Source organism: Sycon ciliatum, chromosome 9 (genome assembly GCF_964019385.1).
Source record: "Sycon ciliatum chromosome 9, ocSycCili1.1, whole genome shotgun sequence".
Lineage (NCBI taxonomy): Eukaryota > Metazoa > Porifera > Calcarea > Leucosolenida > Sycettidae > Sycon > Sycon ciliatum.
In genome coordinates, this window is record NC_088651.1 from 1,140,701 (window position 1) to 1,164,158 (window position 23,458).

The following is a 23,458-nucleotide window of genomic DNA, read 5'->3' on the forward strand; positions in this document are numbered from 1 at the left end:
GCGACTAAACGAGCAGAGGTACTCAATGGGCGCATTCGATTACACACATTTCGGTCAATTCTAGAATTAGTTATGGTCGATGCACTGTTCGATTACACAAATTCCGTCGGCGGAATTGCCAATTCTCCCACCAGAATTTATGCGCTCGACGTACACGTCATGCTAGGTCCACGTGTGCGCGAGGGTGTAAGGGATCCCACGTAATCCCCTTTTACGAATTTTACGTGTAGTAGTTTGTTTACATGGCCGCAATCCGTTCATTCTGTTCAATCGAAAGTGCCCAATAACAAGGAAGTGAATGAAGGTGCCAAGAAGCACGAGGGAACGTAAAAGCAGAAAATATTCGATATTGGGGAAAGGGCAGGTAGAATCCGGTCCGAGACGGACAATGAGAGTTCTGATACCGAGGCGCAAACATTTAGGAGAGAAATATTTCAGTGGTCGGTAGATGTGTGGCTGACGTAAGCTTTCAAGGGATGGAGGGATTTCCGGGGCTGAGTATAGAGAAATTGATTGTGGGGAAGCAAGCAAATGCACGATAGAAATCTTGGCATGATAAAATAAAGATACGCGGAAAAGGGTGTTTTACGTTGACCTTCTTGGATTCAATGAGCTCAAGTAAGTACTGGCGAGGAACAAACAAATGTTTCTACCATCATTAGTTTCAGTTTCCAGTTCAAACACACACGTACATGCCACGGACGCAAGCACATGTGCATGAATGTACACAAACACACCACACACACACACAAACACACCACACACACACAAACACACACCACACGCACACTCACACACGCACACGCACACAGACACACACAAAACACACACGCACACGCACACTTACACGCGCGCGCATGACACACACACACACACACCAAACACACACACAAACACACCACACACACAAACACACACCACACGCACACTCACACACCACACTCACACACGCGCACGCACGCACACACACACACAAACACACACACACAAACAAACACCACGTACACACACACACAAACACACACACACACACAAACACACACCACACGCGCACGCACACACACACACACACCACACACAAAAACACACACGCGCACGCACACGTACACGCGCGCGCATGCACACACACACGCACACTCACACGCGCGCATGCACACACACACACACACACACACACATGCACACACACAAGCATGTATCGTCAGCGCTGAGATATTTGCCTGAGTGGCAGTGACACGTCCAACCACTGCTCCGGCACGCTGGAAAGAAGCTGCTTCCAAGCCGTGCCCTCCTCCTCGGTGCAGTCCCGCCAAGCGACTGACTTTGTGCTGCTGTCAGACACCCTGCAATCGACAACACAAGTAAACCCAGTCAGCATTACACAAGTGTGTCCAAGACAAAGTTACACCAAAACTGACTTGCCCAAGTCAACTAAGGCTGTGTTTACATGAGGCGTTTCAACCCGGGTTGAGTTCGACCCGGGTCAGATTTCAACCCGCCATGTGTACAAAATGAATGGCGCGTTTACATGACGCATTGCGCTTGACCCGGGTTGAAATCAACCCGGGTCAAGAAAATCGTACAAACGTATCTCGCGCCTGGTTTGAACAGCACCGCACATGCAAATTTCGCGCGAACGGATTCACGTGACCATACAGGATTCTAGAAGTGGACTTTTGGCGGCATATCAGTATTTGACCCGGGTCATCTGTCTTCATGTAAACGCCCACCTGTTTTGTCTATCGTACAGACTTTCAACCCGGGCTGAACTCGACCCGGGTTGAAATTTCTCATGTAAACACAGCCTAACAGTAATGTTTCTCAATCACTATCGTCACTGTGAGTGTAGAGTGGAGAGTGGAGAGTTTAGAGTAATCCACTCGACAGATAGTGATTTATCTTGAAGAAACAAATCATTGTTGTTGCTGTCCTTGTTATTGTCATCATGATCGAATACACCAAATTGCAAGGTCTTTGTGAACGAATGAACCCTGCATGTACATCGCTGAGTTACAAGTAGGTGCAAGTACAGCAGTACATCGCTGAGTTACAAGTAGGTGCAAGTACAGCAGTACATCGCTGAGTTACAAGTAGGTGCAAGTACAGCCTTCCAATCGTGTAGTATAACCGCTGGTCAAGCTTCACCTGGCTTCAAGTGACGACAAGCGAGGATACAGAAGTGAGCTAGGGTGCAGGTGACGGCCCTGGGGTGCGGGCGCCCAGACCTGGGCCCTGGGGTGCGGGCGCCCAGACCTGGGCCCTGGGGTGCGGGCACCCAGACCTGAGGTGCGGGTGACAGTCATGGGGTTTGGGTGACGACCCTGGGGGGTTCTGGGCGCGGCAACAGGTTGCTTACTTTCATGTAGGGTTACACACCTTAAAAGGTAGCAGCCTACCCATAAATTTCATGTGGCATTCAATTGTCCGTAAATTTGGTGTCTCTCTATGGACTTGAGTGAAATTTTCACCACACACTCCTGCCACTATGCTGGCCCTCTGGACATGATTTAAACGTTCTTGCGCCTCACTGACAGGCTTTCCAGGCCGAAAAAACTCAAAATTCCGGCATAGTGCCACGGTGTGCGAGTCACCCAGGAGCCAAAAAATGCATTTACAATATTTTCACATTTTCTTGCCCATTTTGTCCGTGCGCGGAATCCAAATCTAAAAAAAGTCCAGAAGCAGCCATGGGTGGTGGGGTATAGCCCCTCAATGTGGCCCTGGAATCTGTCACAACGGTACGAGTGGGCGTTCTCTCACAGACTCCCACAGACCCAAGTCAATTTTTGAATTTTTTTAGGTTTAGGGCGTGCTACGAGGTCATACCTTTGATACAACATCCAGTGCTGGGACCTCCACAGCAAGCCATTTCCACAGCGCTGCAAACCAAATCCAGGACACCCTCAAAAATCGGCAAAGACTACCACTCACGTTCCACTACTGCCTAGTACTGAATTCTACCTGACTTCTTGACACGACTCAAACTTGCCAAAGTCACTAAATCAACGTCAACTACAATAATCAAGCCACATATCTGCAACGTCACGAGGGTGCTGGCAAAAGTCCTGCTGCACGGCGGCGGCGCAGCCCAATACATGGCTAAAAAACGTGATTTTTTGGACTTGGAGCAAAATCTGCACACTTTCGCGTGTTTCCATGATACGACAAGTTGCGCACGGTCTGCTCACATTCAAATACAGTGCTGCCAAAAAATGACAGCGTGCAACAAAAAATCTTTCCTTGCAAGGGCACATTTTCGGCCAGAACTCTTGAACGGCTGGTCAGATCGAGACCAAATTTTCAGAGATTTTGCAGCTATTCATGCTCTTAACTGATGTAGCACTCGCTGTATATGGCAGAGCACTGCTACAGTTGTGGCCAAAGAAAATCGTGTCAAAAGTAGCGCCGCCTTTCCAATTCTATTCCATCATGCACGTTCAAAACCCGATCCGAGGCGGAGGGTCACATGCGCCACAAGAGCCTTGGCGCTGCTTTTGGCACTTGGGTCAGATTTCTTTGGCCACAACTGTACATATAATATAGTGCTTCCATACATGGCGAGCACTGTTAAATACACATGTAGCAGGGCACTGCTAAATATGGCAGAGCGGCAGAGTGCTGCAAAGACTGTGGGGACTTACCCTGCTGGCGTGAATCCGATGCGAACACCAGCCAGGGTGTCGGATCGCCCTAGACGTGAATGCGAACACAGCGTCACCTCCAGCACTGACTTGGACAGATCAGCCAACGATACCTTGGAGAACACCAATGTCTCATTCCAACTTGGGCTGGAAGACGATGAACACACTGCGGTCTTGGATTTTGTTTTCGTGTCTGGCAGGAGATAACTGCAGAAAAGAAATCATTCAGACCTGAAATGAGAGACGTCGATCAAAGTATTATTTCAGCAACCAGGAGAGTAACGCAGTGGTGTTTACTCCCCGGGTTAGTGTGAATTTCCCGGTTTGGGGTAAATTTCCCGGCTTTACGTATGGTCTGTTTTACCTTTTGACATACGTATCCGGAGGAGGATCAACTTGCAGATCCGCCACTCCCTTGACGAGAATCTCCAGAGACAATTGCGCACTCTTGGATGTCTTGGGTGCTGTTAGCTTGAGACTGATGCTGATAGCGCCCACCTCTTCTCCCACTGCTGCTGCTGATTTCCTCTGCACATTGGGAATGCCGGCATAACATCACACAGTCAGACTGGTCAGTTGTAAGTTATCGGACAGCATGTACACGTACATGTTATGGTAATAGGACTGAACACAGCACTGGTCGCGCAGGAGTTGTGCAGGGGCAGCAGGAGAGATGTCGGTTATTGCCACATGTGCACGTACTGCCCGTGCGTTGGTTATGCCCAGTTACCACAGACAAAGACGCACATACTCACATACACACATGCAAGCGCGCGCAGCCAGACACACACACAGACAAAGACACACATACACATATAGACACAAGCACACACCAATGAGTTTTGACCATTTGACGCCCATCGCCGGAGGTGATGATAGCGATGCTACAGCAGAAGCCATAGCAACTTGTGCTGGGATTGCACCATTCAACAGCTTGCAAGGCTGAAGAAATGACCGCCACTGTTCAGCCTGGTCTACACCACACAGCTATGAAGTGGTTTTTTCTGGCCAGTGAATCCCTACTTTTTGGCTTTCTTCTTTCTTTCTTTTTTAAACACACACACACATATACACACACGCGCGCGCACGTGCGCGCGCAGCCAGACACCCATACACACACATAAACACACATACGCGCGTGCGTATACACTCATGCTTTGCTTGGCAACATAAGCAATAGTTTGGCATACAGCACAAATGTAGTAAGATTATGTATGCATATACCTTCTGAAGTAGAGATGACAGACGTGATCGTGATGAGCTCCTGGACAGAGAGCCCGAACGACTAGAACTCGATGACCGTGAGCCGGTGGAAGACACGGAGGAATGTCTCTCCCCTGATTGCTGGCTGCTCCCTACAGCTGCTTCAGTGCCGTCTGTTACACCAGCAGTATCCTTGTATGGGATCAGGAGAAGGAACACGAGGACGTTAACGTGAGAGAATTTATACAGATCTGAGATAGGAACGAACCTCCTAAATCCGAACCATAGCAACTAATTCCTAACATAACAGGGCGCTATTGCGTAGCGGTATACAAGCACTGTTCTAGCAGAACTATTCGTCTGGAATTTAATTTCGTCTTTTTCGTCCAAGGAGCTTTGGGACTAAATTAAATGCCGGACGAATGTCGATTTGTCCAGCGTTTCAATACACTGTTATAGTCCATGGACTAAATTTTCAACCGGACGAAATCCCTTTCTTTGGAGTTGGACGAAATTATTGACCGACGAAATTTTCTGCCTGTACAGTAGTGTACAGAGGAAGCATATCAGGCAAAAAACACTCACCCAAAGGTATTATTACAATACTGCAGTAGCTAGTACTGCGGTTCATGCATCTTGTGGCACTCATGCCACCCTGCAGTATCCCAAGTGGCAACATGCAAGCAGTCGGAGACATTGAAGGTGACGACCTGACGACCTGCACTTGCAGGCATAGTGCATGTCATGTTGTGCATATTTCATTGTATAAAGCCTCCATGCTTAGCTACTGCACGCTTACCACTGATCACGCTACCGAATGCAGTTGCGCTGCGGCCATGCAGTTGCGCTGCGGCCATGCAGTTGCGCTGCGGCCATGCACCACTACATTAGAATGCTAGTGTAAGGTACAGAGCTAACGCAACCATCTCTCCTCCTCCGTGCGCTCTCAGCCGACACATGGCTACCTTACAGAGCTAACACAACAATCTCTCCTCCTCCGTGCGCTCTCAGCCGACACATGGCTACCTTACAGAGCTAACGCAACCATCTCTCCTCCTCCGTGCGCTCTCAGCCGACACATGGCTACCTTATAGAGCTAACGCAACCATCTCTCCTCCTCCGTGCGCTCTCAGCCGGCACATGGCTACCTCACAGAGCTGCTGTGTGTAAATCTCATTGGAAAATCTCACCAGACATAAGGTTCTTTCCAGGAGAAGGTTGTACTTTCACTCTGCACTTGCACATGAGCTATCTGTCATTGTAGTAATTACCTTTGGATCTGCACCAGTTCCTGTTCCTGTCAGTTTCTGAGCAGCCTTCTTTGCTCGAGCTTTGGCCAGTGCAGACTTGCGTGCTTGATCCAGTAACTCCACATCCTTGCCCGTCACGTTAGATCCACTGCGCTGTGTTTGCGACTCTGGAAGAGATGCAACAGAGTCTTCAGTAGTCTCTGCTTGATCCTGCTCTGCCCGCGCATGCCCTGATTCATGTCCAGCATCACTAGTAGCAGTGGCAGCTGAGCCACTGCCAACCCGCCTGCGGTCAACGCCACTTTGACCTGGTGGACGTCTGCGTACATTCTGACGTCGCATCTTGGAGAAGGACTTGCTATTCGTCTCCGACGCATTGTCCGTTTCTTCCTCGTCGTTGTCACTGTTCGTCTTTTCACTAGTCTCCACACTGGCCTCCACGCTAGCCTCCACGCTAGTCTCCACACTGGTCTCCACACTCGTATTCTCACCCGTGCTTTCTCTACTCACGGTACTCTCAGCTTGATTAGCATTGTCAATCTCCGGAGTGTCGCCGTGCCGGATTGCCATAGCATTGCCAGTCTGTGAAGTGTCCGGTTCGGTTGACTCGGTAATCTGACTGCTGTTGCTGTTGCTACTGGTGGTCTCCAGGACAGCAGCATCAGCAGTGCAGACTGCTGGAGCAGTGTCTGCATCCAAACCTGCCTTCTCTTCGCCATCATCACGTGCAGCCCGAGGGCTAGCATCACCTCCTTTGGTAGCTCCCTTCTGCCTCTGTCGGCGTGTTCCCAGCTTCCGGCCTCGGTTGTGTTGACTCACAGAGTGTGTTGGCTGCAGTTGATCCAGCACGACGTCATGATCATCTTCATTCTCATCCACTGTCTTGCTGCTGCTCTCTATGTCAACAGGAGAACTGTCATCGGCAGCTTTGTTCTGACCGGCTTCCTCTACCTCTGTTGCCTGAATTCCACTCGCTGTGGCAGTAGCTGCCGTGACACTCTGAGCCATGGCATCTTCCCCATCACCAGTACCAGCAGCAGTACCAGCACCAGCAGTCATGTGTGCCATTTCCGGACCGTTTCCACCTTGCCGCAAGACACTTGGCCGTTGCCTGCGACCACCCAGCTTCCTGCCACGAGCTTGCCGGCTCACGGAGGATGACGATAGGCGCGGAGAGCCCATCGTATCAAGATCATCATCTTGACCATCACCACCTTTCCTTGGTGTATCATTATTCTCCTTTGCATTGTCCTTAGCTGAGGATTCAATTCCATGCACGGTGTTTTCATCCTGCTTGCTGTCACCAGCGCTGATTGGTGATCTGGTTACCTGGTCAGTTGATGGTGTTTCCTCGCACTGTACATCATTCTCGGTCGATGGCTGCTGTTTTAGTGTCTTGGGCTTAGGCTTGGGCTTAGGTGCTGCAGGGGGAGCCTTCTTTGCCTGTGCATCGTCACGTTGAGGTTCTTCAGCGGCAGCGTTTCTCTTGAAGAGCGGTGATGCTGTGATGTCGGCCATAGCCGGCATACCGGGCAGCAGAACTCCACCATGTTTGGGCTTGCCTAGAGTAGCAGGCTGATGATTGTTACCTGCTGCTGCTGCTACTGGAACACTAGGTACCATGCCAGGCAAGGCGAAGGCACCTGCGGGCCGTGTCGACTTTGATGCTCTTTCTACATTACTGCTAGTGGCTGTGGGTGAAGACATGATTTCTGATGGTTTGTCATCAGAATCTATTAAAGTGTTGTCACCAGGCTGCTGATCGTCCTCTGCTGATGCCACATTGACCGTGTCGTCCTCTTCTTCATCCTGTCGTTGAGCTTGCTGAACACGGAACTCACGCGAGGGCAGGCGATGTGTCCGAGGATTCTTAGCCCTGTTGGTGGTCAGGTGGCTGAGAGTCGGTGTCTGCGGTACATCCATGTAGCTGAACACACGGTCATCATCGTCTGCCTTGGCTGCTCGGGAGACCTCGGGTGATGCCCTTGTGTCAGCAGCCTGCTCCCCGGAAGGTGCAGGGCGACGTTTCAGTGCTCGTGTTCTACCGAGACGCTTACCGGTACGCGGTGATGGACCACTGGCTTCAGAAGGCTCAGCTACTAGACCATCGGCAGGAGGTAAGTCCACAATCGGAGGGGCTCGCGATTCGGACCGTGCTTCACCTTCATCCCCGTCATTGTCATGACTTGCAGTTACGCGCAATGGTTTCATTTTCAAATACACACAGCGTTGCTGGTATCCACGGTAACAAGCTTGTATTTTCACGGCAGACTTCTTGCGACGCGACAACTGCCAGCTGATCTGCTGTCGTAGCAAATAGCCCAGGCATGCACCTTGGAATCTACTAATGATGTCACGGGTCTTTGTGAATTTCCCTTGCGCCGAGTGCCTTCGCCAGGATGCCTGAAGAACAATGGACGCTTTTTCACGTTTTCGAATAGTTGACCGGAAATCCTGTCGCTGAACAAACCCACGAGAGTGAGCCTGCATTTGAATCACTAGATATTGCAGAGTTGTGTAACGTCGCCACTGAGCATATCCCTTCCAGCAAGCCTGAATCAACAAAGCTGAGCGCTCTCGTCTCTGAATGAAGCGGTTGAGGGCCAGCCGCTGCAAAGTACCCCGACAGGCAGCCTGCAATAGTACAACCTGTTGATACCGTCTACTGTCTAGCATCTGTCTACTGTCTAGCATCTGTCTACTGTACATCTGTCTACTGTCTAGCATCTGTCTACTGTACATCTGTCTAGCCGTGAAGCCTCTGAATGCAGCTTGAATGGTAATAGCTGCCTGCGTGTGATCACGTAACTGAGTGTTGTACAAGCGCCGTGCAAGATGTCCTCGGCATTGGGCCTGTATCCGGATAACTGCGTGACGTGTACTGATATACCGTTGCCGAGCGTGACGAGCTCGCCATGCTGACTGCAGCACCACTGCCGCTTTCCGTTGCTGTTGGCGTAGCGTGTTGTGCTCGCGATGCCGTAAGTAGCGCCTGCAGTGACTCTGCAGAACAAGAACAGACCTGCGCTGACTGTGATAAGCTTTACGTGCAGTGTGACCGCGCCATACCGACTGCAGACAGGTAGCCGCTTTCACACGCCGTGCGCACTGCTGCACCATAGCCATTCTGACTAGATAACCTCTGCACACGGACTGTAGCAACACAATCGTGTCACGCTGCTGCCTGTACTGAACTGTGGTGTGATGACCTCGCCAATAGGACTGGATACGCACTGCTGCACTGCACCGCTGTCTCCTCAGTGCCGCAGTCCGCACGCGCTGAATGTATCCCCTGACGATCGCTTGTAGACGCACGGTGGCACGACGCTGTGCACAGTACCGCTGCTGAGTCACACGCCGTCTCCATGACGACTGCAACAGAGTAGCGGCACGATGCTGATTGGACAGGCGTTTCCGCGACAGGTAGCCACGACAACAAGACTGTAGTGCAACAATAGAGGTCTTGCGCTGGGCAGCTCTGCGACGGACCAAGCAGGCACGTATGCATGCCTGCATGGCAATGATGTGTTGTCTCGTAGACTGGTATTGCCGTTGCTGTTGGTGACATCTGAATGCCGATTGGATGACGGTAGCGCATTTGTTCTCACGCACGTTCCTCTGACGTACTGCATGCCCGCGGTACGCGGCCTGGATCTTCACACACGCTAGTCGTGTTCTGGTGTACAACGCATGCTGTCGAGTACCTGCTTTGTATGCACGCCAATGAGCTTGCACGGTACTGGCGCAATGCTTCTGTTGCCGATAGGCCTTCGACTGTTTGTACATACGGATGTGTGACTGTATCAGAACTACGGCTTTGTGGAGTCTCCGATAGCGCTGTGAGTGGTACTGGCATCGCCACCAGGATTGCAGCTGAACGACGGATTGTTGCATACGTTTGTAGTGTTTGCGTGTCCAGTATCCTCGCCATCGTGTCTGTAACACTTTACTTGCACTGGTCAGCATTGCAAGCTCCCGATCGCTCAGGCTCTTCAGCAGCTGGCGTCGACGCCACTGCTTCTGCATGCATCGTGTAGCACATCGCACTCTGTTGTACTGTTTTCTGGGCTTCGCTCCACGCCACGCTGCCTGGATGCGGAGAGCAGCCTGGCATTCCTTAGCATGTCGGCGACGCACTATCCAGCCACGGGTGACAGCTTGCAGGTGAATGCAATGCCTGCGTGTTGTTTGATACTGACGCATGCATGCCCTCATCTCGACAGTGGCTCTGCGGCGATGCTGCAACCTGACAAGCAGCGTCCGCTGATGTTGGTACGCTCTGAGACATACTTGCCGTCTTGCCAAGCTCTGCAGCAGCACCACGGATTTGTACTGGTGTTTGTAATCAGAGAGCGCCTGCACCATTCTCCACCAGGACTGAATAGTCAGTGCTGCTGACTCTTGCCGCGCGACAAGCTCAGCATCACGCTGGCATTGCCTGGCAACCAGCTGTCGTTCTGCTTGGAAAGATTTCTGCTGAAGATGTCGGCGGATGTGTGACTGCAACAGGACACACGCTTGACGTTTTTTGTTGTACTCCTGTTGGTCGTGCTTAGCCAGGAGAGTTGCTCTCCATCGTACCTGCAGTCGAGTAGCCGCCGTCTTCTGCTGCTGGAACACTTGACGTTGATGACGTGCTGTGATGGTAGCCCGAGCTCGCTGCTGGGCATGAACTACTGCCTGTCGCTCCTGCAAGTAGTGGTGCCTCTGTGTGCGAGAGGCTAGCGTGGCTGTGAGATGGCGTTGCAGGCAGATACAGGCGTTGCGCTGGGTCAGATACTGCACCTGCGTTCTCTTTGCCAGTTGTTTGCCGCGGACGTATTGCTGACACACGACTGCTGCCTTTCGTAGTTCAACATAGCACTGCTTGTCTCTACGAGCTAGCAAAGTAGCCTGCCAGTGTGCTTGTACCACACGACATGCCTTCAATACTTGCTGGTACTCTACATGCTGTGTGTGGCCAACCTTGCAGGCTTTCCAATGCTGTTGGATTGTGATGCAGGCAGTTCGCTGCTTCACGTACTGACTTCGATCGCTTCTTGCCAGTTTGAGCTGACGTCGACGGTGCTGCATTGCCATGGTGACCTGCTGTAGGTTGAGGTAAGCATCCCTGGCTTTCTTACACCGCCAGAACGCCTGCACCGCTATCACTGCTTTGCGCAGCACTTGGTAGTTGCTTGACATCTCGCGCTGCAGTAAGTGGGCACGCCATTGTGCCTGTATGGTGATTGCTGCACACTTTGCTTGTTTGTAGTTCCGTCGCGCACGGGCCATTCGCCAGTTCCGCTGTACGATAGTTGCCGCAGAGTACTGAGCCCTCCTGGCGTCCTCGTCCGCTGCAGCCTCTGTCTGTTGGCTTTCATCAGCATTGTCACGTTGAAGCTGGGATTCTGTCTGCTCTGTATTGCCTTGTTCCACGGGATCAGCATTTCGTCGTCTTCGGCTAGTTGCCAATTTCCGCCGATCTCTATCTGCTCTCGTTCCTCTGCGCCGCTGACCTAGACTTTCATCTGGACTATTGCTACTGGGTTTGGAAGATAACTCATCTTGATCTTGATCTTGACTTGCTGATGGTGTGTGCGCATTCTTTGCTAGAGTTACTGAAACTTGTTCTCTGGTTGAGCTATCGTCGGCAGGCGGTAAATCATCCGCAGGCGACTCATCACCCGTGTGACCTCGATGGCGTCTGCTTACACTCAAATGTTTCCTGTTCCTGGACTGCGGCATAGTCGCAAATTGTTCGCTCTCTGCGTCGCCTGCTGCAGCAGCAGTGCTTGGAGAACTCTCAGCCTGCTTGTCAGGGCGGCGTCTTGATGTCGTCACCTTGCGTCTGTCTCTTCTCCTGGGTTGCAGATGTTCGTCGTCTTCTCCATCTCCACTGTGTGTGTTCTGGGTGGTTGTAGAGTTCTCGGCAGCCACAAGGGGCAAGGTGGCTTGAATAGCAGCCGAGCCAACTTCCTCAACCAGGTGTGCAACTGCAGGAGCCATGACGTCCTCGACGACAAACGTGGAAACGCTGCCACCATCCGGCACAGTCATGCTTCCATCAGTCTCCTCAGAAGCTTTGTCATCTGCACCATTGCCAGCGGGCCCACCACCATCATCATCATTCACAACAGCAGTATCCACTTCGTCGTGATCCTTGTGATATTTACCAGTACCTCGGCGCTGATTACTACGTAGTACACGACCAGAACGATGCAGTGAACGTGATGGTGTGGACAAACCGGCACCCTCCGCCTGGGCTGCCCGCTTCCTCTTCTTCTTGTCAGCTCGCTTCTTCAGGATGCAGTTGCGCTTGTAGTTCCTCCAGGACCGCTGTAGTGTGATGCATGCAGTCTGCTGTTTCAAGAACTTGTTCCGTTCCACAATCATTGCTCTGTGAGCTCTCCAATGCTGTTGTAGTGTTCTGCAGGCGTTGCGCTTGCATTCAAACTCAGCACGGCAAGACTGACCCTGGACGCGTGCCCTCCAGTGCTGCTGAATGCAGATGGCAGCGTAGCGTTTCCTGGCATAGTCATGACGTTGTAGCAAGCCGCGTGTCTGTGCTTGAATGGCAATGCAGGCATATCTCTGTTTCTGGTAGCGTAACCGCTCATCCTTGCCAGTGTTGAACGCTCTCCACTGGGACTGCAGGCATCGGGCCGCTGATCTGCGTCTCAGGAAATCACGACGGCACTGCCTAGCTATTATCCATGATCGATACCACCATTGTATTACAGTTGATGAGCGTTTCAACATCAGGTACGTGTCTCGCTGTCTATCTCGGGCTTTCTTGGCTTTCCACTGAGCTTGTATGACAGTCACTGCAGCGGATTCTTTCTTTAGCTGTTCTACATCATCGAGTAAAACAGGATCAGATGACTGAATAGCATTGGCTTGTTGTAGCTCCGCCATCAACGATACCCCTGCGTGTTGCCCTTCGCCAGTTTCAGTATGTCCCAGTACATCTTCACTATGTTGCTCCAGATCATGTGACAACTGCTCATGCTGGTTAGGTGACATCATAGGTTCCTGTGGCTCCTCCATGACATCACCACCGGTGTCTTGGTAATGACGTCGTCTGCTTGTACTCAGTCGAGATTTCCGATGCTGCTCGCCAGGTTGTGCAGGGTCAGTGTTGCCATGGTTACTGTTGTCGGCGTCAAGCTCCCGTCCGAGTTTCTTTGCCGGTAGTCGTCGCCTTGATGACAGCTTTCTTCTATCTCCCTGCTTAGGTACTGTTAGACTTTGCTCGCAGCTTTCCAGTGTAGTCTTCTTCCTGGACATAGCTTTCACCAGACACTTGCGTTTGTAGTTCCTCCAGGATCGCTGTAGTGTGATGCATGCAGTCTGCTGTTTCAAGAACTTCCTCCGTTCCACAATCATTGCTCTGTGAGCTATCCAGTGCTGTTGTAGTGTTCTGCAGGCGTTGCGCTTGCGTTCAAACTCTGCACGGCAAGACTGACCCTGAACGCGTGCTCTCCAGCGCTGCTGAATGCAGATGGCAGCGTAGCGTTTCCTGGCATAGTCATGACGTTGTAGCAAGCCGCGTGTTTGTGCTTGAATGGCAATGCAGGCACATCTCTGTTTCTGGTAGCGTAACCGCTCATCCTTGCCAGCGTTGAACGCTCTCCACTGGGACTGCAGGCATCGGGCTGCTGATCTGCGTCTCAGGAAATCACGACGACACTGCCTGACTCGACACCACTGCTGGATGAGTCTTGCGGCGCTCCATGTCTTCATGTACTGTGCCCGCTGTTCACGCCCCAGTCTAACAGCTCTCCAGCAGGACTGTATAGTAACAGCTGCTGCATTACAGCGTTCACTGTGGGATTCTGCATTACAGCGTTCACTGTGGGATTCTGCATTACAGCGTTCACTGTGGGATTCTGCATTACAGCGTTCACTGTGGGATTCTGCATTACAGCGTTCACTGTGGGATTCTGCATTACAGCGTTCACTGTGGGATTCTGCATTACAGCGTTCACTGTGGGATTCTGCATTACAGCGTTCACTGTGGGATTCTGCATTACAGCGTTCACTGTGGAATTCTGGCGGAATAGGTGCGGACGCTGGCTGCTCTTCTTCTCCACCGTGATTTGGCCGTTCAACCTCCGCTGACGGTTCTGACTGTTTCGCTGGCTCTAGCTGCTTGGGGAATTCCCCGTTTATTGGCGGGTCCGTGTGCTCTGCTTGCTGTACCTGAACTGCTGGCGCTGTCCGCTTTGAGGGCTCACCGCCCTCTGGTAATGCTTCTTCAGACGGTTTAGGAATCTCACCCATGCTATATTCAGCAGGTGACCAAAGTGAAGGCTCATAGTCTGAGTACACAGAAAAACACACACAAAGATAAAATGAATAGGACATCAGGTGCTGTCGTTGCAACACGCTTCCACTGAACATTGACGTTTTAAAATGCACAGTTGTGGTAGGTGATATTCAACCCAGGGTGTATATTCCTCCCCTTGGACTTGCACGGCCCCAGACTCCCTGCAAGTGGTGCTGCATGCTGAATACTGCATGCTCAGTAGACGTACACACATAGTAACACATAGCAACACAGTCATGGTAACACATAGTAACACACAGAGCACCAAGCATAGCATTGGCACACAGTACAGCACAGATTACACATGGCTTTACAAATGCAGAATGTAATGAAGCCAAGCTGCCTGCTCCCGAAACTGCACTACCGCCTCTATAGAGGCTGCACACCCGGTGGGAATACGCGAAATACTGGCATACATTCTAACTTGAATGATCTCACCTTTTCTCGGCTTTTTCGGTTTGGTGCGATAGATGGACTTGCGTATCAGACCACTGCCAAACGTGTCTTGCTTCTTCTGCTCAGCAGAGGGAGAGCTACCGAATAGCCACTCTCCGCTGAGGAACCTCATCTTCCTGCACATACACACACGTGCACACACACACACACACACACACACACACACACACGTACACACGCACATGCACACACACACACACACACACACACACACACACACACACACACACACACGTACACACGCACATGCACACACACACACACACACACACACACACACACACACACACACACACACACACACATACACACACACACATGTACATGTATGGTCATGACCTGGGCTAGAATAAAGGCATGCCGAAATCTCAATCATACAACGTAGAAGTGCACTGTGACCAAAACGGCCAAATCAAGAGAAAGTAGAATCGAGAATTACTAGAATTTGGGGTCAGCAAAGTCAACTTTTCACGACATGTACGGCACTCAGCATCCGTATTTACTACACTAGAGTCAGCATCCCTATGCATCACATTGTTGTACGGTGTAGAGCAAGATCAAATCAATGTACAGCTGACGGTCGGTCACATGTACAAGATAAGACCTAGAGCAGCAGATCACATGACCCAGCACATGTACAAGATAAGACCTAGAGCAGAAGATCACATGACCCAGCACATGTACAAGATAAGACCTAGAGCAGCAGATCACATGACCCAGCACATGTACAAGATAAGACCTAGAGCAGAAGATCACATGACCCAGCACATGTACAAGATAAGACCTAGAGCAGAAGATCACATGACCCAGCACATTAGTAGAATCATTACACCAGAATCACATGGTCATATCATTATCCTTACACAACAAGGAGTGGCATGCTCACAGGGCAGTCATGCAACGGGGAGCCACCGTGATGGCCACACTCATATGACTCTTAGCCCTACAGAATAATGAGCTACTGAAAGTCAACAACTATTCGGCACATATTTTTATTTTCGGCTATTTTCGATCTGGTCATGTTTGGTCGAAAATTTGTTGTGACCGAAATTTTGCAAGGTTCAGTGTGACGGGGTATACAGGCGGCAGCAGTACAGGCCGAAAATTTGATGCAGCCGAAATGGGTTTTAGCCCTGGGAGGCCAAAATTTGAATGTGCCGAAAATTTCTAAACTTACAGTATGCGATCGGTGCACTTACATGCAAGGAAGTGGACGTATGACTTGAAATACCGTAGAATCCCGCAGATACGCCCAAGGGCTTATCTGTTTCACAAGGACATGTCGGTGGGCTTATACGAGAACATGGGCTTATACGCGGGCATGGGCTTATACGCCGACACCAAGTTGTGCTATTGAAAAATATCAAGGAAGTGAGAAGTACATTGCTGAAAACCACTGTGCAAACAAAAACAACCGATGACTGTGCTGAAATGTACGAAGAAAACTATAACCGCCTGTTTAAGATCCGTGCCGCCCCTTATTTACTACGACATAAATAGCTCATTATCCACATGTCCTTTGCGTCTCTGTGTTTTTTACTGTTTTTATTTGACATTATCTTTCTTTACGGAGTTGTTGTTGCTGTTCATTTTGCTACTCTTTCTTTTTCCCTCCCCTTACTTTTATTTATCGCCGTGGTTGGCAATCACCCACTCTCTTAACATTGGCCGGTGTTTCCACCGAGTCTTGAGATGTTGTAATAAGTATAAATATAATAATGTGCATGTACTACATACATGGTATGGCCAAGAGTCCATAATTTATGGACTCTTGGCCATACCATGCATGTACTACATGCATGGTATGGCCAAGAGTCCATAATTTATGGACTCTTGGTATGACCTAGGCCCATGGGCTTGTACGATGAAGCTTTGTGATGTTCGAACAAACCCTGGGCTTATGCGCGGGCATGGGCTTATACGCGGGATTCTACGGTAGTTACACGCTATGCAGAGGAATGACCAGCCTGACAACTGTATAGCTGAGAATATTACAGTGCTGGTCAATGAAATCCAGTTGGGTCCGTCTCAAGTACACGCCGGGTGTTGCGCAGCTCTAGACCTGCGAACACTGGGCTGCGAAATTGTTCAAGGCAAAAACTTGAGTGATGCGACCTGATTTCATTGAGCAGGACTGTGCATGTGTACATGTATGGACCCGAAGGACTCACTTTGCCGATGCACATCCAACGCAGAGGCAGTTACCGGCGGTCTTCTTTCCCAGCACCTCACGACATCCTGCACACACCAGCGTCTTGCACTGGCAGCAGTTCTGCAGCTTGCTCGTCGAAGCACCACCCTCTCCGGCGCCACATACGCCACACTCACGCTGTCGAGTACCTGGCCTTCCTTTAACGCGAACACTTCGCCGGGATGCAATCTTTGCACCCGACTCCTTGACCCGTTCTGCCGTTGCCCTGCACCAGGCAAGCATGGATAGCAAAAGAAAGAGCACAGATCAGAAGATGACACGACTGCTGTTACTTGTCCACACAAGTACATGTACATCCAGGACAGCACTACACATAGACTACAGCAACGATAAGAAGTAGCTCCTGTTTGTCTTGTTTTGGTGAAGAATCAGATGGTGGCCGAAAAGGGGCGGATGGTTATCAATCTCTGCACGCTGTTAAGAGGATAACAAAATGACTGGGAGGCACCATGGCTTTCTAGAGAGACACCATGGCTTCCTAGAGAGACACCATGGCTTCGTAGGTTGTTGTGAGAAAGGTTAGGTCCCACACTGTCATTGGAAACAGGCGATGCTCCGCAGCAACATCACGAAGTTCGGAACTGCGAATCCCCGGCTTGCAGTGAATCTAATGAGCAGGTACGATGTTTTAACGCAAATGTTTTCTTACAGGTCTGTCAAACTGTTGCTATATGAATGCTTGTCAGGCGCGTGCGCCGGTGCCCTTCAAAGGGGGGGGGGGGTTCTGGGAGGCCTCCCCCTGGAAAATGTTCAAAAAATGAAGCAAAATCCTGTATTTTGAACGAAAAAGGGGGGTTCCGGGCACCCAGGAACCCATACGGGGCACGCACCTGCTTGTACACAACATTTAAATGATGTGTACAAGCATGCATGTACTTCTAGTAGAGACAGTTACATTCAGCATTGCCTTCTTGCGCTTTTCAAATTCTTCATTCCGACACCCAATTTGTTATCAAATAAAGGCAAAGTTCTCAGCATGTATGCAAGTACAGATGGTCACATGCATACATGATAATTATATGAGTATTCACGTAACTCTATCAAGCTGTTCAACTGCCGGGCCTAACTTCGAGTGGTACAACCTCACTGTGGATTAAGCACCTGTACACATTCTATTATGGTAGAAATGTATGTGGTTGACATGGGGCCAAGGTTCAAGGGATAGTCGTCTGTGCGCTCAAGTTTGCACCTTGCACAATTTCGCAGCCCAGTGTTCGCAGATCTAGGACTGCGCAACACCTGGCGCGCGTAGTCTTGAGTGACAAGACTGGATTTCATTGAGCAGCACGGTGCTACTACTATACTGTACTACTATACTCGCCAAGAAAATCCGGTCAATGCTGCACATGGTAGTCCACTACGATGTATGCAGCATTGGCCGGATTTTTCAGCAAAATATTACATCTACTGCACGCAGCACATACAGTCATGTACCTACCGGCCGTGCAGTGCACGCACATGTCCGGTGTCCAGTGCATACACGCTCACTAATCTTTTGGTTGTTGCGCTGACAAATGACATACCTGACTTTGGCCTCTACTTCATTGCGAAGTTCCTCATCACGACGTAGTACGGACAGAATGATCGCCCGCTCATTTTCCTGAAGGTGACTCAAATCCAACACTGGACCAGCCGAGTCATTGCCACCGCCAGCCTCCATTTCAACACCAGCACACACCCAGTCCTACGGCATGGACTCGACTGTCTGTCGAGTCATGTACTCCGCGAAATGCGAGCACTCAGCACGCACTCTGGCCGGGAGGACGCGCTTGTCAGGTATTTCGCTTCATTATCAAGTTTTTGCAGCTCCAGTGTTGGTACTGTTAGCGAGTGCCCAAATAATTACTAAAACTTACTAAAAGCGAAACAAGTGCATAATAATTGTAATACCTAGTAGTACGTTTGCCTAACGAGCTAGTCAGTTAGTAACTTTTGCTCGCATCCTGTCACTGGAGTGGTGAATACGCACAACGGCTAGGTTAGGTAGGCGACTCGACATTACACAACCATGACAACTGGCAAAAGAGAACTCGGACTCAATCCTACTAGCTTCGCGGTTGCAGCCAACGACGTTTCACCGAACGTCGTCCAGCCAGCAAGTCGCACCACCACGGCCTCCCTCAACAGGCCAAAGCAGTTGTGTGGGTAAACAAGTGACTTCTAATTCTGCAACGGGAAAGTGGAGTTCTTCAGACTTCAATCTCGTGATTTCTGCTGCATACTTAGCGGCTCTACTACACTACACCCTACAGCACTAGCTAGCTAGGCTCTACTCTGTCTAGGCTTCCGGGCAGGTAGTAGGGAACGATGCAGAGAGTTCTGAGTGCAGACTCCACTATCATGACTACGGCCGGGTGAATGAACTGGTCATACTCATACTTCATAGGCATAGAGCAAGCATGTAAACCATGGGCATGGTAAATGACCATGGCAGGGTGACCATGGCAGGGTAGACTTGTTTGGAGTGCAGCTAGCGCAGTCATCCGCCATGTCATGTGCCTTGTACTAGTTCAAGTAGTTGTAGCTTTGTGGCAGTTGTGCTCCTTGCGCCCTCCGAGCTGGCTTGGTACAGTCAGTACATGGTTGGTCGACAGACTCACTCATTCAGTGTTGATGGTGTCTGCAGAGATCTCTCACTCGCCACTCAAAACACCGCCGATGTCAGAGAGAGCAGAGCCCGGCGCCGGGCAGTGTTCAATCATAGCGTCCACACGCCCTGCACACGATGTAGCAATGAGTCTGGTTGGTAAGTCTTTTTAGAATAATGCTAACAATACGATCATGTACTGGCACATACTCTGCCTCTGGACTCTTCGCATACAAATACACAACACAAATACAAGTACAGTCATGTACATGTACATGTAGCATGTAGTATGTACATGACTGTACTTGTACACTGTAGTTGACTGTGTTGTTGGGCTGAGTGATATGAAGACAAACTGTACAAAGAAGTAACAGTTCCTGATCACTTCTCCGCTAACGGCTTAGTCCACACAACATAATTACCGTCAGCATCAGTTCAATACGCGCATACTACTAATAAAAGTACTACTACTACTACTACTACTAGTACTCCTCAGAGTCCTGCGTAGGTACATGTGCCTATTTCCTTCCCGGGGTTTCTGCTATTGTCCGGGTGTCCGGATATTTCTCATTGTTCCCATGGGCCATGTGTTTTGCTTCCGGCTGCTGAGTGCTCAGGTTCGTCCACTAAATCACTAAATCACTACTAGTAAATGGTCAGTTTCGCCAGCTTGACAGACTCAGTGACTGACTACGAAGCCTGAATAGGACTTGACTCTGGCACTCTGGCAGTCTGGCAGTCTGGCAGTCTGAGATCTGATGATGCTCCACAAAAGTCCACATGCATCATGTACATGTAGCTGCGATTGTTGTTAGTTGTTACGTGAAGTATTTTCCTTTAAAAAAAGTAATACAATCAGCTTTGATCTACATTGTACATGTCCATGTACATGACAAGCTGTGATCTACAGTCATTGTACTCATTGTACTGTTGGTATGTACATCAATGGTACATGTATGTCTGGATTTTTAAAGTGTGCGTATGACTTTGATACCTACTGTATAAACTATTTTTTAATGACCTTCTTTCAAGTAACTTTCATGATTTTTGCTATGTACTGATTGTAGTAATCGTTACTATACTGCGCGTGCAGCCATTGAAGGGTCTTACCTGGATTTATCGGAAAGAAGAGCACATCACTTCTCTTCTACACTGACTACAGTACTAAGTAACTGGTAACTGCATGAGGCAAGTTCTCAGGCAATTACGTCATTGTAACTAGTACTTGTCAAGTACATGACCATGATTATAATAATTATAATCATGGTCATGTACTTATTATTTTATGTAGTTCGAAGTAGTTCTCAGCTACATGTACATGTAGCTACACCACGTGACAGCGCAACTGTTTCATCATACAAGTCATGTACATGTACACGCATCACTAATCAGGCAGGATTGAAAGGATGTGAACTGAACGTTTCACGGAATTCACCATGATCACTGCAGAGCCTCTCCATGACTGTAGGAAGTGAACTGAAAGCCTTTGGTAGGAGGAGTTACTTCTGCCCCGCCCCCACTTCCATCCAAGATGCCACCGCGCCCCTGCTGTGCAGCGTCTGATGGTTCTGTGGTAGAGTGTATTACCATGATTACTAAGTAAAGAAATTTAATCTAGTGTTTAGTATACGCATGCACCAATTCAATCTAGTGTTTAGTATACGCATGCACCAAAGTTATCTCGCACAACAAGCCAAGAGCTGTATTGGACACAGAGCAGAGGCAACGCCTTCGGGAAGAGTCACTCGGAGAAATGGAGGCATTACACATACATGACATTGTAACTAATGGAGGAGACCCGGGAAGAGCGACATCGGAAGTGGGAACAATGAATGTGTCAGAGTCCTGCAGGAAAGCGGACAGAATCACTTGTCAGTCAGTGCTACATGACTGTACTGTAGTCAGTGCTACATGACTGTACTGTGTGTGTCTGTAGTCAGTGCTTCATGACTGTACTGTAGTCAGTGCTACATGACTGTACAGTAGTCAGTGCTACATGACTGTACTGTAGTTGGCGTGAGAGGTGTACTAGTAGTACTAGTAGTAGTACTGATTCTGTCTTTTCTGTTTTGACACGTGGTAGCCTCGGTCTAAGTAATTAGTTGCATGTTGCTGTATTAGAAGCCTTGTACTTGTAGTCCATTCGTAAGATTGATCCTGAACTACATTGTATGTGTTCAGAAGGCGGAGAACGCGTTGTCTTTGCATTTGCTTGGGATCATTGATGGTGAATGCGTCATGAAGAATTCTCGAGGTGTAGTGTGTTTCCTGTCCTTTCTTCCTTTCTTCCTTTCTTCCTTTCTTCCTTTCTTCCTTTCTTCCTTTGTTCTTTTTCTGTCGGTATTGCTACAGCTGTAAGTTTCACCTTGATATTCTTTTTGCCCACTTCTTTCACTACACCTCGTTGAGTGTTGAGTGTTGATGATTGATTTTATTTTACTTCGCAAGTTCAAACGGGTTCCTGGCCCAGTTATATGAAAGCGAAGGATAGAAAGTGTTGTAGTAACTGTTGTAGTTTCTCAACGTCACGTGATTACCTTTATACATGTAGTTGTCTGATGATTGGTTCAGCCATGAAACTCTGAATCACAACGGAATTTTCCGAAGGTTTTAACTTTTCATTGTGTGCCTTTGTGTACCTATAGTTACGCACGCCAAAGGAAAGTCATGTGACTGGCATCGCTGGGCCGCCGATAGACGGGTGTTGCGGGTTTCATCCGCCAGCTGGAGAGGTTTGGGCATAGTATTGCTTTCAAGGCGCTCGTCGGTGGAAGGCAGCAGAGCGTATGCAGGTACAGGAAGCTCAGGGCCTCCATCCTGCGCCTATGCTCCAGCCTGTCCAGGCGTGGTACCTATACTATGCTCCAGGACCAGTACTTGTATCAGCTTTAGTGCCCGGCGCTGTACTGCGTCCAGGCGGGACAGTGGAGCCCCCATCCAGACCATCCAGACCATCCAGACCATCCAGACCATCCAGACCATCCAGACCATCCAGACCAGGCAGGAGTAGGTCTGTAGTACAGTCGACTTCGCTAATAACGACTGCGGATATAACGACAATTCGCGAATAACGACCGAATTTCTATGCCCAGAGCAAAGTCTCATCTAACTGTATACATTTAACTTCGGATATAACGACTATCTGAATAACGACAATTCGCGTATAGCGACATGCTTTTAGTGCCCCGAGGTCATATTCACTGCTTGAATAACGACTTTCTGGGCTTTTGACAGCTATTTCAAGTACCTGTCAGTCAAGTACATGCACCTGTCATGCAGAAGTACCAGAACCTATGGTGATGGATATTATTATTATAAAGGCACACATGCAAGAAAATGCAGCCAAGGGGGGCCGGGGGCTTTTTCTTCCTTTTTTATGTTGGCTTCAAAATTGTTGGATTTACCAGCACACCTATATGTATACAATGTACAGAGCTCACTGACTTGTCAGTTTGAGCACTCTGGCAAGGTACGTTCGGGCCTGATTCCATTGCTATCAGGTTCGGCCTCATTTCCTCTGTGCTGCGCTGACGAGTCCACAAAGGACGAAACTATTCTGTCCGCAGATTGAGTATTTCGCTCTTGCTCTTGTAGCAGTTGAGCACTCTTGCGTGGGGTAGTGCCTTTGCTGTTTGCTTTATGCACTGACTTGTCAGTTTGTGCACTCTGGCAAGGTACGTTCGGGCCTGATTGGAAATTTTTATTTCCATTGCTATCAGGTTCGGCCTCATTTCCTCTGTGCTGCGCTGACGAGTCCACAAAGGACGAAACAGTTCTGTCCGCAGATTGTGTATACAA

General features: G+C 49.6%; 1 protein-coding gene across 1 annotated transcript; it reads right to left on the minus strand.

Annotated features, from left to right (window-relative positions):
- Positions 1-233: 233 nt before the first annotated feature.
- LOC135824448 (uncharacterized) lies at positions 234-19,338 on the minus strand. The gene is made up of 8 exons (XM_065337184.1): positions 18,597-19,338; positions 17,033-17,278; positions 14,844-14,977; positions 6,116-14,397; positions 4,866-5,036; positions 4,006-4,169; positions 3,642-3,848; positions 234-1,343 (listed from the first exon to the last, which is right to left on the minus strand). Exons 1-8 carry the CDS (start codon positions 18,731-18,733, stop codon positions 1,202-1,204), a joined length of 9,483 nt encoding a protein of 3,160 aa, XP_065193256.1. The 5' UTR covers positions 18,734-19,338; the 3' UTR covers positions 234-1,201.
- Positions 19,339-23,458: the final 4,120 nt, after the last annotated feature.

Bases quoted from the DNA above. Each gene is read 5' to 3' on its own strand.
- LOC135824448 (XM_065337184.1), bottom strand. From the start codon at position 18,733: ATGGAGGCTGGCGGTGGCAATGACTCGGCTGGTCCAGTGTTGGATTTG. The intron at 14,398-14,843 runs GTGAGATCATTC...CTGTGTACTCAG, and splicing joins ACCGAAAAAGCCGAGAAAAG to ACTATGAGCCTTCACTTTGG. The intron at 1,344-3,641 runs GTAAGTCCCCAC...TGTCGATTGCAG, and splicing joins ATCGGATTCACGCCAGCAGG to GGTGTCTGACAGCAGCACAA.